Here is an 18,515-nt window from a genome sequence, read left to right on the forward strand (position 1 = left end):
CCGAATCCCCTCCTGCTCGAGGTGAGCGACCTCCAGGGCTTCACACTCAGAGCATTCAAACCGGCAGAACAACGATGGACCCACCATCAGCATCACCCGAATACCTGAAAGATTAGGCGGCGACCCAGATGTTCCTTTTAGTCAATAATGGCCGGAACTGTCCCATACCAAGAGAATTACGGACGAATATCCGAGGGCACTGACATAGCAAACAAGGCAAACGAACAAATTTAAACCTAACTAAACAGACTCTCGGAAGTTCTGCCTAACATCGGTACTTTCAACCACATCTTTCCGTAACCCGACTCCGATCAGTGGCGACACTCGGATGTCAGCCGCATTTAAACGGACAGAGCCACATAAATTACGCAAATATCCCCAATTTTCACAACTTCCTCCCTTCAAATGAAAAGACGAAAACGTAAAGAACTCTCTAAAAGAGAAAAGGCAGATCGAAGATATTGCACAATGAAGGGGTAGAGAGAAATGAGACACAGAGAGAGAAATAGAGACCAGGGTAGAGAGGGAAAAGACAGTGCTATTCTTCCATTTTCTCGATGATGTTGCGCTTCAGGATTGTCACGGGGAGATATATCGGGCGCCGGCGATCACATATATGCATGTTACTGACCGCAAATAAGTAGGTGTGCTATCATGATCACTATTTACACGTCACATGAGGATGTACTGGTTCTGCACAGCCCGCGTGGCCACACTGGCAGCCACTGACGCGACGTCCGAGCAGACAGTGTTGATGCTGGCGCGGACGGAGCCACGACAGAAAACGAGACGTGGCCACTGAGGGCCACAGAGACGGCCAGCATTAGCCGCACGACGCGTGTTCACCACATAGGCTGATAGTGTGACGGGTGGAGGGGCCGTATCGACAGTGGGTTTCGCGTCGCCCGCTGAGGAGGAATGGGGTAGTGGAGTTGGGTGTTGCTGCTGCTGTTGCTGAGACTGAGTAGTGGAGGACGGGGGATGTTCCAGAGGGATGGGCTCCTGATGAAAGTGTTCCAACATCTCGCAGATGGAGGCAAAGGGAAGGTGTTGAACTTGACATTGACCGTCGGGGCTGAGAGTCATTCGTAGATGCTAGAGAAGATAAAAGAAATCAAGTCTACTGGATACTCCAGACTTGGTGAATCATATCAACCACTATCGAGAAAATGACGTCTATTTATTTTGAAATTCAGTAGCAGGGGGAGACGAATGGCTCCGTGAGGTGGAGATCGTACTCCCGTTCCTGCGAACATGATTTTAGGTGCGCAAAATTACACTTTTCTTCTCCTGTAGCTAACGTTGCTTCACTACGCCACGCACTAAAGTGCAAAGCGAGATATTTTAAAACATAGATTTGGTACTAGGAAGCACACAAGTAAATAAACAAACACATGAGGAAAGAGAAGAAACTATTTGGCGTGAATGTGATTCTGCCAAGTCCTTTTTTTTTTCATTGGTTGACAATAAAGCAACATTCCGCTGAAAATGAGAATCGCACCACCTTTTGAATCAGGATTATGGGAAAAATTTTAAATTGAAATCGCTTCCGTATCCGAAATCCGGGGACAATGGAGGATTTAAGGGAGCGATTAAAAATGGGTTGACGTTTGGCACTTTTGTCGCGAGTATTCAAATGATGCTGCACTTTTGATTCCCCACTTATCTGACCCTACATCTTGTTGAAAAAGGAAATGAATGGTATGGAGAAATGAGGAAAAAATAAGGGGCAAAACATCTGGGTTGAGATGGCGAATACGTCAACAATACGATGGGCAATAAAAAAGTCCTATCATTGCTATTAAGAAACAGTGAAGACAGGAGGAAAAAAGGTGGCAATTGATCGCGAATTAGCGTGTCATGTGGTAGCAATTTCTGTCTGACAAGACGACTGCCCTTGAAGTTTGGCACAAACGTTGCTACCAATAGCGTAAATCGTGCCAGAGTGAAGAAGGGACTAAGTTCTGTCATCATTTTAAACGTCTTGTCCAGAAAATGAGCATCTGGAAGTAGAATGATTAGTTCGAGAATGGTCGAACTACTGGTACGAAGGATGCGGACGTCGATCGAACACCCAGTCGACGAATACAGCCACAGCCATGTGAAATGAAGGAGGAAGACAGGAACGGATTTGCAATGTATGAGGAGGCATAGTTGAAGAAGTTGCGTGGAAGGTGATCAGTCAAAGCATTGTGGAAACTTCAGCGCACACGTCAGAGTGCCTTGGATATAGATGTCCCAAACACAAATACCACTTTCGAGCTGTCTACCTGGAAGGCATTTTTGTGAAGCCTTGCTCATGCCACATCCACCATCGGCGCGTCTTTGAAAAAGCCTGAAAGATGACTGGGAGCATTACAAAGCCATCGGCGAGTTGATTTACCGTGCAACCAGTGCAAATGGGTTAAAATTACTACGCCTGTCATCCAACCAAAGCATTTTACCAGAAAATGACATAGATGGTAAACTTCTTGAAAACTGATAAAGTGTATTCAACTTACCGCACGTCACTGCAAAAACTTAAGGCGAACGTTTCAACAGGTGCGACTACCTCATTACCTTGTCAGAAATGACAACATGTCATCCAATAACGAAGGAATGAAAATGGGCATCGTTGCTTAGAAAGTCTGGCGACATCAGATAAAACAGTCCGCGCACCACAAAAGACAGCACTGTTAAGAGTACAAATAAAGTAAGGGGGAAACGTTGCTTTGTGGACAGGAGACTTGAGAGCTTTAGGATAGAAATCAACTGGAGGGAAGGGATTGATAGAGCACTCGGATGCAAGGTGTCATTCAACAACATGAGGTTGCTCAGCCTTAACCAAGTCCAGAAAACGAGTAAATTGAGTCGCTGAAGGTGAGCGCTCTACAAATACTTCAATAATGGACAATTCCCTGACACAACACACAATGAAGAACTAGTGGAATACTTGGACACAAGCGTTAGATTCAACCGATGAGTAATCCAATTTCAAGTGGATCATTGGATAGGGGAAGTTCGATGCCTTCCACAAGCCGCATATCTGGAGGGGAGGCAGCCGCTGCGGACGCCCGAATATGCGGGCACCCACCACAAGTCTCCGTGTTAGCCCTAAATACCAGCAATTTTCAAATTCTTTACGTGGGAGAAGCCAATGCGCGATCCGGTGTTAAGTTAGAGTCTACGTCTCGTTGTGGAACACTCAATATGGCATAGCGCAGCCAGCAGTTCATAAAGGCCGATAAAAAAAGTGGAGCGATTGGTGTAGAGGTGATGCTGTGACTGGCTAGTGAACAAACCCACGATACGTCAGCAAGTTAAGATGTTCTACTTTGGCTGTATAACTAAGGTAAAAAAGTCATCGATACTTTGACAGTTTCAATAAAGTGCTCTCAGAGGCAAATTGGCCACCACAGGACTGCAAAAGACTGGCTCTCCTTAAAAGTCTACGCTTTACAACTGAAAAAGTGGGATTGCCCCCAGACTAAAACCAGCCTACGTGTACTTTACCACTTCAAACGCAACCAATGCGTGGTGCAACCAGTTACTGTAATTCGACAATGAACACATGCCACATGATGTATGCGTGGCACTGGCAAGACAGAAGTTTTAACTGCGAAACCACTGAAAATCAGAAACCAAGTAGGAAACACACCGACGAATAACAAATCCCCAAACTGTGTGAAAGACCATGAGATTAGGAAGTGCAAACGACAAGAGGGCCCTAGCAATTCCGTGTTACGTGCCGTGTGTGTGTGTGTGTGTGTGTGCAAGACGATATCAAGACCTAATCGCTTGCCCAACCAATCAGTCGACTGCACGCGCACACCCACACACGCAGCCCATATGACCTCGAGGTGACGCGTGCCAACCAATCAGCAAGCTGGTGGACATTGTCAGCTGATAGACCCACATACATAACCTGGCAAGCGGACGGGTGGTGCGCGGCCGAGAGAGAGAGCGAGAGAAAGAGACCAACATCAACAACATGGAGACAGGAATGTATGTGCGCGCACGCACAGAAAACAGAGCGGGGGGGAGGAGGGAAATGGAGGAGGATGATGCCAAAAGGCGAGTTAGCGAGCCAACGCACAGGCACGCCGGAGCAAAGAGAAATTATGGTAATGCTGAGACAGAATCAGAGCGACTTCCCATTTCTTTCTTGGCGCGTGTATGTGTGCGCATGTGTGTTGATGCCAAAAGTTAACGTGTATGTATCGTTGTCGGTGCCACCACCATAGACCTTGTGGCCTGTTTTGGAGGAATACGAAATGCACTTCTACACCCCTTAAGGCAATGAATAAGCATTCTTTTACAGATCTCCGGCATTACCCTGGTAACGTCTGATTTAGGGTTTGACTGATTTCAGACCCTGCAAAAAACTTAGTTATCTTCAATCTCTGCAGTACGTTGTACCTTCCAGCTCCTTCCGTATCTTATTCTACTCTGGGGCTTTATCAACCTCCCGTTCTCATCGGCAGAGTCGGACGTTCAAGAGATAATCCTCATTCATCCAAATTAGGCACAACTTTCTAAGGAGTTTTAGACAAGAAAAAACACCTATCTACCTCTCTTCTGCGCAGTCTCTTCCAGCGTTCTTCCCTTTCGTCATCAGTGTAACAGTCGAGTATGAAATGTGTGATTCATTCAAAGTGAATGGTAACTTGACCCTGCCACTTCAACCACTTCCAGAGGGATTTAAGTGAAATCATTTACTCCTCATCTTGTTTCCTCCTAATGTCCATCTATCTTTCTTTTTTTCGCAATTTCAAGGTAAAAACAATCAACGACCTCCAACGTTACATAGAGAAAATAAATTTCCCACTGACGGCAGGAAGCAAAAAAGTCCAACACGAGAAATGTATGCATTTTACAACCATTAAAAGAGAGCGCAAAAGGGCGACTCACCTTTGCCTTGCCATGACAACTAAACGTGAGTACAAACTCTCCGACCCGAGTTTCACTTTGTCGCACCAGAAACACTCCGTCCGACAACCCGGCAGCAGCTGCAGCGTTAGAGGCGCTGTTTGTTGTCGACGATTGCTGCGGGTTACGCGTCGGAGCAGAGGGCAGTGGCGGCGGTGAGGCCCCATCCGTCCCACCAACGTCCACCTCTGCCGGCTGGCCGAGAACAAAGGCGGTGGCAGCGACGCGCGACAGAGTGCCATGATACCAAGGGTAATTGGCCAGCAGCTTATCGCACACGAATGGGTTGTTGTCGGTGTTGGTCTCAGAGGTGGTAGGGATGGTAGCAGGAGCAGGAGCAGAGGAGGGTGTGTGCTCCGATGGAGCGATGCGGTGGAAGGCGGCGGGTGGACGGGAGGGAAGCGGACACACGAGTGCTGGCGGAGGAGAACAAAACAGGCGGTGAACGGGAATTGACGCACCAAAAATGCAGCGATTGGATTACTCAACTCACTGCCAGCGCCCTGAGAATTAAATGGTTGTTGGGAGGAGATCTGTTTGGGGACGACGGAAGGATTCGGCTGCTGCTGCTGTTGTTGCGATTGGGAATGGTGGTGGAGGTGGTGATGGTGATGCAGCTTTGTGGTAGTGGCCGCCTGATCAATTAGTGCGCCAGTGGAAGAGGTGGTTGAGTGCTGGTGTCCGAATTCATCACCTGAGGTCAGCATCTTCGACTTGGAAGCAGACCTGGGAGAAAGATAAAGGTGGCACTATTTTGGTGTCAATCCTCACTGTTTCTATGTAATCACAACAAAAAAGGACTCTAAAAGCAGTGAGGTTTAAATATGAAAAGAATCTATTCAAACTGTTTCTTGTTCTCGAAATTTGTGTCGGATACAGCGAAAGTGAGAAGAGGCATAGTAGCCGATCGTATATGAACTCGGGAATTCAACAACCACGAGTGCAAGAGAATGAGAATGCTTTTTTAGGATAAAAAAATGTACTCTCTTATTGAGCAGCCTGACTTAAGAGGTTCGAAAATGGCTAAACTATTGGTGTGATGGAAGCAACGGGATTCTGGAGTTCACCCAGCTACAGCCACAAGCACCAGCCACAAAGAGGGAAACCTGGGACTGACTTGTAGAGAAGGAATACGTTTCAAGCATACTTTGATTCACGGCAGTTCTGAGTTCAGCCAAGTGTGTCAGGTAGAAGCCTAGGCAACGGGTAGAGGAGCATAAATACAAGCACCAATCTTCTACACCAAGTAGACACCCAAAAGCAGGCGGAGAAGCGTATAATGAAAGTACCGAAACTGTTTAGTAATTCCTCATAAGATGTTAAGAAACTTAAATGAACTCATGCATGAAGGTATAGCTCAAGACACCGCTCCCAAGGCAGTGACACATCGGTTCGTTCTAAAAGAAAACATAACGACTGGAATCGTAAAACTTTTGCTAGTCTATTCCACGATTGCAAAGCGACCCATTTGCCGATAAAAAAGAGCCTATTACATAATTTGGCCCTCATTAGAGAGGATCTCAAGCCAGTTAAACTGACAATTTACCGTACACCAATTCAACCCTGCACGACAGCATCCAAGGTCGATCCATCAAACGGTAGGGTACAGGCCAATTTAACCTGGTAAAATTGAAAACGACCGGAAAATTAAAGCTCTCGACCATTCATCGTACAGTTCTACAGTAATTTAAACCCATTTCACCCTAAATTGCGTAGTTTTAGCATCACGATAAACCCAACAACCAGGAGGTAGTGAAGTGATGCTACAAAAATTGAAGGGTAGGGACAGGTGATGACGATGATGATGAAGGGGTAGGAAAGTGTACACTCGGATTATAAGCTAGCGCACACGCACGTACGCACATGAGGCGAGACGGGACATGCATAAAAAAACCAGACTGGCCTAACAGTACCACCAGAGCAGCAGCAACAGCAACAACAACAAAGGGGTAATTAAATTCATCAAAACAGCTCCACGGCCGCCGCCTGTACTGCCTGGTGCTACTATTGAATTCGCCAAGGCAAGACAAAGCGGCGCCTGCAAAAGGGATAAGAAAATGGGGAAGTAGGAAAGCATGGGATTTAATTCAAGAGAGCCTCGAAGATCCAACACGATTTTGCGTGTCACGCGGATCAGTTCGGGATGTTTATCTAAATACACATTTTGATCATTTCTAATCTCAAGAGAACCAGCAAAACTTATTCAAATTCACTCTAAGTGATCACGAATAAGCCAGCCTTGCGGAAGGCCCAGGATGAGAAATGGTGATTATTGTAGGGAGCAGTTGATGCAGTATAACGCAATCAGATTGAATGAATTAAACTAAACAGGTGGCATGGAGCTTCGCTTCTAGCCACGAAGACTTTGTAACACCTTCAGAGATGACGTGGAGAACCGACCCATAATCGCCACCGCCCCCCCCCCCCCACTCCCCTCACATACTGTTACGACTGGATGAAAGACGGCGATCTGCTTGACGGTGGAGTTTCAAGCAGTCGTCGATTGGACGAAACGACAAGTAAGTAGGCGTTAGGATTGGACAATAAGGAGCAGACACTAGATTGATTGTCCCACAAGACAACCTTTACTCGTGCACATAAAGCTGCTGCTCTAAGTATTTCTCAACCGTAAAACGTCTTTCGGATTGATACAATCCCCGCCGATAGGATGGAAAACTGCGTAGGGCTAGAAAAGAAGGTTTACGACCCCAAAACTAAATGTTTTATGCGCACACACAAAAAAAGAATAAAATACAAATCTCCAATCGCCCACACGTCTGCCTGGTCGACTGGGCTGAGACGAAGAATCAGACACACACGCAATAAGGATAAACAAACACCCCATATAAGACAGACTGGGAAAAAAGCAAATTGGCTGAAAGGCAGACAGACAATTTGGAAGGACGCCATTACCAAAGACCAGTCAAATGTGAAGGGAAGTGGCCTCATTGCTACAAATGGGGAGGAAGTTCATTCGCATCAACCTGTGTGCAGAGGCACAGCAACGCTTTCATAGCTCAAGGTGGATAACCTTTCAATCCATACAACTTGTTCCCCAAATTGGCCCCGGCTTGCTTCCTCCACGTGGAGAATTGCCCATTTGCAAAATAGTGTCAAATGCTATCATCAGAATAAACAAAAAGGCACGCTCAACATATACCCCCTGTAAAACTCGGGAGATGGAACTAAAAGCGATCCATTGACCATATCGGCACAGAATCCCCCCATAACCACTCAAATTTGATCGCCTCCAAACTTACGTCAACAAAGATGGAGCCACCTGTCTCTGACACTCGAACCCTGTCGACAGTGACAACGGTGGTAGAGGCGGCGGCAGAGGTAGTGGTGGTGGTTGTTGTGTCAGAAGAGGAGAAGGCTCTGCCAATTCACCGCCTCCATTGCCGTGGTGATGGTGCTGATGGCTGCCGGGTGAGGGCAGGGATTGGTGAGCAGCAGCGGCTACTGCGGCTGCAGCCGCCACGGCAGCAGCAGGATTGGTGAGACAACGACGGAGAGGCGGGAGACACTTGCGGATGGCAGTGAGCCAACAGGCGGCTTCGTTGGAGGAGGCCGCCTCAAAGATCTTCTCGTCGCCAGACTCAGTCTAGAAGTCAAAGGGGCATAAGCTTCGGCTGCATTTCAGTTTGGCATTTGAAGCTATGAATAAGTTTGTCCTGCTTTTCAACAGTCAACAGTTAATTCTGCTTTCATTAAAGGATTTGAGAGTGACTCAGAGAAACCAAGGATTTCAACGAAAAGGAAGCAAACTTCGAATAAACCATTAAGTACTAATTGTTTTACCGAATACAAAACAAAAGAACCAGGAGAATTAAAATGACGCGACAAAGCATTGATGTGAACTACTGTTGAATTTTGAAGACTTCTGAACCAGATCTTCGTTTCAATCTGGCCGACAATTTCAATTTGATGGATATTGTTGTGATGGTAAACACGAAAAAGTAATTACAGAGGGTGGAGGGGATGACGCACAAAGCAAGGAGGGGAAGAAACCAGAGCGGCTACACATACGATGTCACAGAGACCTAATCAGTCCGCAACAGTCTCACCTCCATCGCAGCATTCCAGAGCTCTGTTCGCATCACCTACAAACCTTCGTGGTGTTGGACTAGGAAGCAAACATTTCGTGTTCAGTGACCCATTGAAAGCATACCGTGTGAGAATTCAAGTCAGAGAATTGACAAAGACTGAACGAGCAGACAAAAGAAGCTTGGCAAACTACCTTGAGAAGGAAGACGTAGTTGCGAAAATCTGTCAACTCGGCAGGACGCAGACGTCGGAGATCCGCTATCAGACTGCACGCGATACCGTAACGAGGACAATTCGACTAAAAAACAACGAAGCAAAGAAGATAAAAGCCCGCCCCAATCTAGTCAGACTCCGTAGACTACCAATACCTTGAAAGATTACCTCGTCATTACTCGTTTCAGAGCAACTTAAAGATGTCGATTTTCAACCACTCCTAGCCCTCCCAAAAGTGTTATGAAGAGTTGCTTAGCTAGTACCGGACTAGCACCATCAGAAGTTCTACCGTCTCTCCCAGATGGGTGAAATGCACCTCAAATGGATGACAATTCTTGAATGAATTTAAATGCATATAAACCGCGTTTGAAGTTACTGGAGCCACCAAACTCCAGTCAAATTCGCTAAAATCATTTGTTTTAACTAAGAAGTCATTCAAGCTTTATGAAAGCAATCATCAAAAAAGGGAATGCGTTAAGTGATCATTTAAATGAAAAATAGATGATAAAAAGCACGCCTGGAGATGACAGTTTCGAATGCAGATGTAGACGACACAAAAATAATACAGCGACCAAAAAAGTCCAGGCGGTTTCGGCACACCCCGCTAAAATGACGTTGTGCAACTTGCAGGAACTTGGCAAACACTTCCGATTGTTTATATGCATGCATTACAAAATGTAGGTAAATGTGCGCCCGATTAGCATTAGTACTTTCCTCCCATTTTAAAACCTTCCCTCAACAACTTTCGGTGGAGCCTCTTGAACGTGATCCCAATATGCCGCCCTGCAGAAAAGAGTCCAACTTGGGTTCGGAGGTGCGGCAGCTTTAAAGTTGCGCGACAATGCAGAAAATTCGTTCAAATCTAAGCCAAATGGCAAGAACACGGAGGCCCCGCAAGTGGGTGTCACGTGAGGTGCACTTGCAGGTAACTACCAACTTGAAAGATTGTCATCCTGCTGCTTTTGCTAACTGACTTGTGTAAAGCAGTTTGCCTTGGTAACACCAAGCAAACGAACATGTCATTAGTTATTGCCAAACGATCCACTCACCAGTCCAAGCCAGACTTCTAAGGCATGCAGCACTTCATTCCTGCAGGATGACTTTGTGTGCGTGCGTATGGTGCACAACAGAAGAAGGTGGCCACTAGTAACTTCGTGTTAGAGGCCAAATGGCAGTTACTGATGCAATCTCCTCAATCGGTACAAATTGATACAACCCGAGGGGTGCGCAAGAAACACCTCAGAACAGACAGAACAAGTAAATCAGCCCATTCTTACAAGGCAATGCAAAAAGTAGGACCTTAGGAGTGAAGAGAGTGGAGTGGAAGAAAGGATGGGGAGAAGCTGTCCCACCTCCTCCTCCGAGTTCCCTTGATGGTACTTATTCAGTTGGACAATCACATGGAAAATAATAATAGGCCCTCGGGAAATAAAAGCATAAGGTAGGAATGAAGAGGACCAGGGCTGGGTTTTTTCCTAGCCTTTCGAAATAAAGTGTTCCCCAAAAGAGGAATTCGCAAGCCTGATTGGTGGTGGGGAAAGGAAAGAGAGAATTTCTTTGAGCTAATTTTCAAGCATCTACCTTTATTAGCGCTAATTCCACCGGCTATGAATGTTTCAACTACTCGGTTACGGAACCAATGTTAAAAACGCAATAAAAAGTTGTCATCGTAAAGACATGCGTTTCGAGAATGTACGGCATTTCTATTTACGAAGGCATAGATGCAATCAAGTTGATGAGTTTTGACGCAGGTACCCAAAAAGTCCCCTACTTCACAGCCGCGTAAACAAACGACACATCCCCTTTCATTCTTTTCAAGTTTAGATTTAAGGGCTTTTGGAAACTCAAAGGTCAGCATTTTATTCAAATATTGAAAATGAATATTTTAAACGAGATAAAGGAAACAGTAGGTTGTGCCTCCACTTCTTGACAGCTTTTAAAGAGGAAGCAATGGAGGTGTTGTAAAGACAGCACTCTGACCCCGACCAAAGACACCAACAACGACCACAAAAGCGAAGATTACACATTCATCCCAAATCATTCAAATGAGTTAACACCAACAAGACATGCTAGTCAGACGGATGGATGGGTGGAAAGGTTCTACTTCCGGATGAATGAAGTTGATAAGGGTTGGGATGAATGACCGCCTTGAAGCTTCCACTGGTTGATGATCGATCGGAGAGATTCCACTCCGAGAGACGACTTCGTTCTCTTGGTAATAAAAGAGCATCAACTACGCCGAAGTCCTGGGCTAATACCTAAGCGGCGGCTAACACTGAAGAGTGGGTGCGCCCATCTTAAGCCATTACCAGTCAATTTGAACCATTGTTTCAGCAACTTGCCAAAGGAGAAGCAGTCAATGTGACATAAAATGGAACCATTTTTAGTGGCAGGTTGCGATAGTCCCTCTCTGACAGTTAACAAAGCGATTAGGCAGAGCGTAGCTATTACACAAGGATATTTTAAGATAGGTTTACCGCAATCCAGTACTACATTAATCGTCTTAACAGATAACTTTAAGTGGGGTCTTTTCGAAACGCACAAGCGCGGTAAAAAAAAAGTACTAAACCACCACTCAAACCAGAGGCACGAAGGTAACCCTCGTAATTTGTCAATTCGCTTGGCGCACAAGACGGGGTATTTCGTAATGCAAGCGTAGACGACAGAAACGAGGGCAGACTGGCTGCTACGACAGTGAGCCAAAATTGCGCCCACGTGATCCCCACGACGCCTGGGCCAAGACAGAAGGGGTGTAGGGACGAAGAGGGGAGGGAGGGAAGAAGGGAAGTGGTCGCTGTAGTGGCGGCAGTCACACAAGGCCAGAAATAGCCCCTGCCCATGAGGCACAACTACGCACACGCAATCCCCAAATGCACGCGGCAGCTGCAGAAACAACAGTTGGGGTCTTCTTGCCTGCAACATGGGTAGGGTAGGAAGGAGGGAAGGAAGGAATGGCTCCCGCCGCGACGTGGAAAAAATTGATCAATGCGTTTACGCAGAGGGATTAATTATCCCATTTGTGAGTAGAGAGAGAGAGAGAGGGGGGGTGAGAGAGATGGAGTGGTGCCACTGGCACAACGCGATAGGGAGGTTGGGAGAAGAGCGATGACAACGTGGGTTTTTTGACCTACTGCCAAATAAGTCTTATGGTGACACGAACAAAGTAGCCCCAGAACAAGCTGCACTAATTATGACCCATCTTTGGTGTAAAACAAGGTGTTTGGTTACTGGGGTAGGGAAATTTTTTAGACAGGTGGGTGACTGAAAAAACTGTCTAAACAAGCTGGGAAAAACGTCTAATATATTGAGCCCCTGACTTAAGGTGTTAGGTCAGACAGTTAATGCTGGATACCAGACTAATCTGACAGCTACATCTCGTCAAGCCGTGTTGTCAATTTGACAGGCAATGCATGGTCTTCACCTCTCTCCCTCTCTTTTTCATGCTAAGAAATGCATGTCAGAAACTAGGTCTAGATGAGGTACACTTTTAAAACATTACACATTCAGCTAGGTTGATATTCCAAGGCACGTGGAGTGGCTTGCTTTTGGGATTCCTGGCAAGGAAAATTTATCTGGCGGTTTTGATAAATTGGCTTGGCTCCAACTGAAATACGATGAAAAGTGGCATCAGAACTACGCTAAAGGAAAACGTCAGAATTTGATTAGGAAAATGGAAAAGCTTATATGAATTTCATGGTGAATTAACTCTAAAATTATGCTAGACGGATCATGGATGACGGTCTTGGAAACTGAAGACGAATACCGGGGAAGCTAGAAAGGTAGAAGTTCCGAGGGATGACAAAGAAGACCAAAGACCATCACTCACGTATTGTGTAGTCTTCAGGAGGAAATTGAGGGTCACAGTTATCAATCAGCTTAGATAATTATAAAGTATTATGAAGGAGCCAGTAGTGATTGCAAGTGGAGAGAATAAACATTCTTCCACCAAAAAAACAATAGCAAAGTAGCTACAGGCAGCTCGTAGGCCCCACATGCCTGTCTTCAACAAACGGTGGATACTGTCTAGAATAATGAGTTAGTCGATCATATTGAAATCGTATCGAGAGAGACTAAAAAAATAAAGGCTAAAATCGGCAAAACAAGATGCATATACGTACTTCAGGGGGTGTGTAGACTTCTAGGACATATCCAGCTGACGTGCGCATGAGTAGGAGACGAGATCTCGCCCACTGGGGATTGTCCTGCAGCATCAAGAGGCCGGGGACAGAAAAAGCGGAGGAGGTAGAGGAGGCAGAAGGAGGCGGAGGAGTGCAGACGCCACCGCCCCCACCGCCGCCGACCCCGCCACCAACACCAGCACCACCACTGCCTCCCAGTCCACCAGGACCCAGCCACTCAGTGAGCACTCCCTCAAGAACACATTCACCAAGGAGAAGGATGTTAGCGCCCGGAGGACGACACTGTTTGCTGGCTTTGGCTTGGTGGTAAGCGATTATGCTGGGAAGGAAAGAGGGAGACAGGGAACCAGGAGGGGAGCGGTCAACCTTTTTCACTGGACTTGTGGTACAAAAAAAGCAGAGCAAATTCCGCGAAGACAAACGTAAACGTCTTTCAAAGCACCAGAGACTCAAGGAGTTCGCAGTCATAGGATATTCGCCTTTGGATCAGGATAATGTGAAAAGGCTACATCGATGCTGACTCAAAAACAGAGTAATTTAGGTATTCAAATATTTCAACTTAAAAATCAGTACTTGACTACAAACATGAGGACTAAACCGACCTTCTGCCACTCCAGTCTTGACTCCAAAGTAAAAACTGTTTTATGCGGTTTCCAAATCTCACGAGTCGGAGGGAGAAGGGACAAGTCTATTCACCCATGATCCTAATGCCTGAAAAGTATAAAAACTGCTTTCCAGGACCTCCAAATTTCAATCACCTCATAATATCATCCTGAAGAAGCGGTTTAGCACAAGAAGCAGCCACAGTCGCAGTGGCAGACGCCGGTGATGCCCTTCTTCTCCACAGCAACACAAAGGAGCGTCGAAGCCATGAACCCGGTCGCCAACGCCCTTCTGCCTTTTGACTGTGGTGGTCGTGATGGTGCAAAGAGACGGGTGGACCGGAAGCAGAGGAGGTAGCAGGAAGGGGCGCGGTAGCGGAGGTAGCCTTAGCAGCAGACCGCTGAGCTGCTGCAGCTGCCAGTGCTGCCGCAACAACGGTGCTAGCGTTGACGTAGGAAGAGGCGGGGACGTGGTGATGGCCTCCGCCCCTGCCTCCGCCACCACCAAGGGTGGAATCACCAATGAGGGAGAGGGAAGACGATGCCGCAAGGGAGGACTCCTTCTCCTCCGTGGTGCAGGCACCCTCCTCCGACCCAGCTGGATCAAAGTCCCCCGCCTCGTCAGCTTTGGATTGCTGCTTCTTGCGAAGCGAATCTACGGCAGGTTGAAAAGAACATCAAAAAGTAGGGGAAGGCGCCAACCTATTGAAATGAAACCATGTTTATAGCTGCACCAACTTGGAGAGCGTTAAACACTCCTCAAGTTTCTTTCTGTTCTTTTAATGACTCCTCTATTTGCAACTCTCACACTGAACGTGAGAAATCAGAACCTGCAAAAGAGAACATTGACTGTCCAAAATGGGATTCACAAGTAGATTGCGGAGGAAGGAATCAAGCAGTAAGGAACCTTTTATGCTGCCAAAAAGTACGCCGATTACAAGCGACTTCAGAAATGGAGATAGCAAAGAGTAAAAGGTGGACTACAGATTCAACAGCAGCAGTGTTACGAACAAATGTAGTGATGTTGTAAAGGGGACTTTATTTCCTATGCAGGAATCATTTTGAGGTAGACGTCAAATTTTGTTAGTTGGAATACTCTCTATTTCCCCACCGGAAATGTCGACTGAACAACGCTAAAAAGCCAGAGAAATCATTCAAAATACATGTGGATTAGTGTGATGTAAAGTGAATGAGAGGTAATTAGTTCGCCTGGTTATTCCAATTTGAATCTCATTGAAGCTGTAAAGAGCAGAGATGGTAAAAAACGGCAAGGGGGATTTTAAAAGCCATTAGTATCAACACTGTCATTTCAAAAGTGGATGCTTTCATTACGGACTTAAGGTATTGAGATCCACGTAAAATAAAGAACCATAAATGAAATTATCCGAGTGAATACGAAAGGGCTTCACAGCCTGGTAAACCGCTCCAACAGCACAGAATAACGAATTTTCTTAAGGTGAGCATCCGATCCTGTTAGCCATGAAAAATGAATACCTGCTGAGCAACAGGAGCGTATCAAAAAGTCAAGAAATATCAAGGCAAAGGTATTACAAGGCCAAGCATTTTAGTGAATTTGAAAGCCACCCCTAGTTCTATTAATACTGCTTCAACTTCAGTTCTCACTTCATGTGTAGAGCACTATCCCAGGCGACCGTCGTTTCGCCACTTAAAAAGGTATTAAACAAGCAACTGAGGAAGGTGTCGAACAGCAAGAAAGCGTTCACCTATTGGGTTGTGAGACCTCAGGTCTAATAATGACAATGTCACGGATAGGTACCCACGAGATTCCAAAATCGGCCCCACATCCGTTGTGGCTGACCTAACATCCGTTCTCAAGCCGGGAAAAGGTAGTGAGAAAGTCTGGAAAGGAGCCTCAAATACTGCTAGTCATGAGTCAGTCACAAAGAGACTTCAAATAGGAAGTGTTTGAACCGTTAAAATTAGGCTAAATTGAGTTGGACACAAGTTGGCGATTCCGGAAGTTAGGTCAAATGGGGAATGGTCTTGAGGCAAAACTCAATCCCTATTCGAGACAAAAAAGAAACTATTGGCAGAGCGACAGAGACGAGCTCCGAGGGAGAGTGAATGGGGCGAGGACGAGGGAGAGACCAAAGCGGAGAGCCACTGCCACCATTGCACGGAAGTTCACGCGACGTTGCGTGCCCGTCCGCCCACCTGCGTACGTACGTGTATGAGTCAAGTCGTGAGGTGAGTAATGGTAATAGGTGACGGAGGGAGAGAAAGCCTACTAACGGGAACGGCGAAGCCCGTCAACCTCAAGTCACGGTGACCAAAAGATTGACCTAAACAACACGTAAGACTCTATAGTTTTTAAGCCCATCATCTACCCAGAAGTGCTGTCGATTTCCCTATCCCTAAAGCACATCTTAAAGCCGGGCAAATAAATAGCAGGCGAATTGTATTGGCAGAGCATTACCGCGAACAAGAGGGGATGATTTGTAACATTCCATCCTTTTCCAAATAAATTAATGGATATGACATTTCTTTCAGATCTAAGTAACTCTTCTAAAATTCACCATTTACACTGCAGATGACGTTTCAACACTTTCCGGTACAATTGGTTGACAATTTCGCCCTCTAAACCGCAATGATCGCCTTGCGCAGAATAAAACGATTTAATAAATAGTAACTGCCGATTTTTCGCTTCTTTGACAACTGGCTGGGTAGGCTGCCGATTGCATCAAGCATCTGTAATTGGAAAGTTGTTTTCTTGCCCAGGGGTAAGAGTGAGCAGTTGCTAAATTTAGTAGCACTAATGCTACCACCAACCGACCGGCCAACCAACAAACTAACCAAGTGACTCATTCCACTGGGCTAGGCAGTTGAAGACGACCTTGCGCGAAAAAAATACGCACATACATACACACATACACGAGATAAGGAAATGGTGACCAGGCCAGTGGAACGAAATAGCTGAGACGGTTGCCTTCTTATCTCAATTGGCAAACAGAATTTGTAGCAGAGGGACTGTTAGCTAGTTCCAGAAGTGGGTACTTCATCGACAAGAAACGTGGAACATTGGGAAAGGCAGCAATTGGGTATTCAGTCTCTGAAATCCATAGGTCAAATCAAGGAGGTGGATAAGATAGGCATCTCACTTGCCCCACTGCTACGGTAAGTGGCAAATCGGAATTGCTCACATGTGATTGCCACGAGGGAAGTTGGCGACCATGAAAATGGGGTCTCCAGGAGGGCACGACCCATCGACATCAACAATAAGAAGAGCCAAAACTAATATCTCTTCACCATGCAGAGTGTCACTGAGAAACTTGGACGATGAAACATGCGAGGTAACCAAGGAAATGGCAGCAACGAAATTTAGAGGAAATACAGCTAATAGTTTACCCACTTATTACAATGGCAAAAAGTCTCAAAATCAAAAAAAAAGCTATAAGAGAGCAAGCAAAAGTATTACGCATCACTCAACTTTTGAACGAGTGCATTAGTAGTAATTTGCAACAGTTCCCAGGACAATCGTACATAGATGGCTAGTTAATACCGCACCAATTACAGTCTTAACAATCTAAGTTTCTTGCAATCCATAAAATAAGAACTGGTTTTAAACCAGAGAAAGTAAACAGTGCGAGATGATGAACGAAAATGATATACTGAATTTTGCAAGAAATGAGCACATCAGAAAGCCGTAATACATTCAAGACGGTTAACCAAATCAAATACGAGACGGTGCACACCTCCACAGTCCAAATGTATTGAAGACAATATGCAGGTGACAAAATTTCCACAAATGAAGAGAACTCTTAGATGTGGAATATCAGTCAAAGCTGGAATAGCAAGAGCGAACAGCAATAACTGTTCTAGGAATTAGCGATATGTAATTTGCTAAAAATGAAAAGTTCCTATAATAGGCACAAAAAAGAAAACCAGAATAGGAAGATGAAATTAAGCACTTGTCAAAATAAATAGGGAAATACACATTAAAAATAACTGGGAGCTAGAATTCAGTAGGTACGCATACTAGGGTTTAGACCAACCTTTAGACATATAAAATTTGGTGCAGTCTTCTTTTGAGATGAAATATCTTTGGGATAAGGCGAGTTCAAACTTTTTCCGAATGCCCAAGCAAATGTTGTCTAGAAATTCCCGTCCGCAACCGGGTTGGTCATCCTGACGATTATCATTGAGGTGGGCCTTGAACAGCTGAAGAGCCTCTATCGCCAATCGGTTGCTGGTGTTTTGGCAGAATCGATTCCAACTTTCGTGGCGCATCGTCATCGGAGCTACATTTGACGGGACGATCTTCGCCGGATTCGTGGGCTACAATACAACATTTCATATAAAATGGACTCTAAGCCAATGAGATTTCAGCAAGACTTTGAACAAATGAGCATCGCAATCGCTTTGTCGGAATCTAGGTCTCGTACTTTCAAACTTCTAAAAGTAATTTTGGCCTGCACTTCCAAAAGCTTTAAACGAAAAATAAAATGTTTCTAAAGAAAACACCTAAAAAAAGCTTCGAGCAGGTAGTTGTGTTAGACGGAAAAACAATTTAGTTAACAATGGCCTATTTTTGTCAGAGCCGAAAATTCCAAACTAAGCCAAGTGCAAATGCTTCATTTTGTCAAAT

General features: G+C 45.6%; 1 protein-coding gene across 1 annotated transcript; it reads right to left on the reverse strand. All coding sequences in view use genetic code 11, as the record gives it.

Annotated features, from left to right (window-relative positions):
- Positions 1-55: 55 nt before the first annotated feature.
- Positions 56-18,157, reverse strand: EGR_03806 (SH2B adapter protein; the record flags this gene model as incomplete). The annotated part of the gene is made up of 9 exons (XM_024493055.1): positions 56-104; positions 677-1,095; positions 4,891-5,324; positions 5,402-5,634; positions 8,169-8,512; positions 9,149-9,253; positions 13,287-13,626; positions 14,066-14,564; positions 17,923-18,157. The coding sequence occupies 9 exons, from the start codon at positions 18,155-18,157 to the stop codon at positions 56-58; spliced, it is 2,658 nt and encodes an 885-aa protein (XP_024352516.1).
- Positions 18,158-18,515: the final 358 nt, after the last annotated feature.

This window comes from Echinococcus granulosus, assembly GCF_000524195.1.
Source record: "Echinococcus granulosus chromosome Unknown EG_S00021, whole genome shotgun sequence".
Lineage (NCBI taxonomy): Eukaryota > Metazoa > Platyhelminthes > Cestoda > Cyclophyllidea > Taeniidae > Echinococcus > Echinococcus granulosus.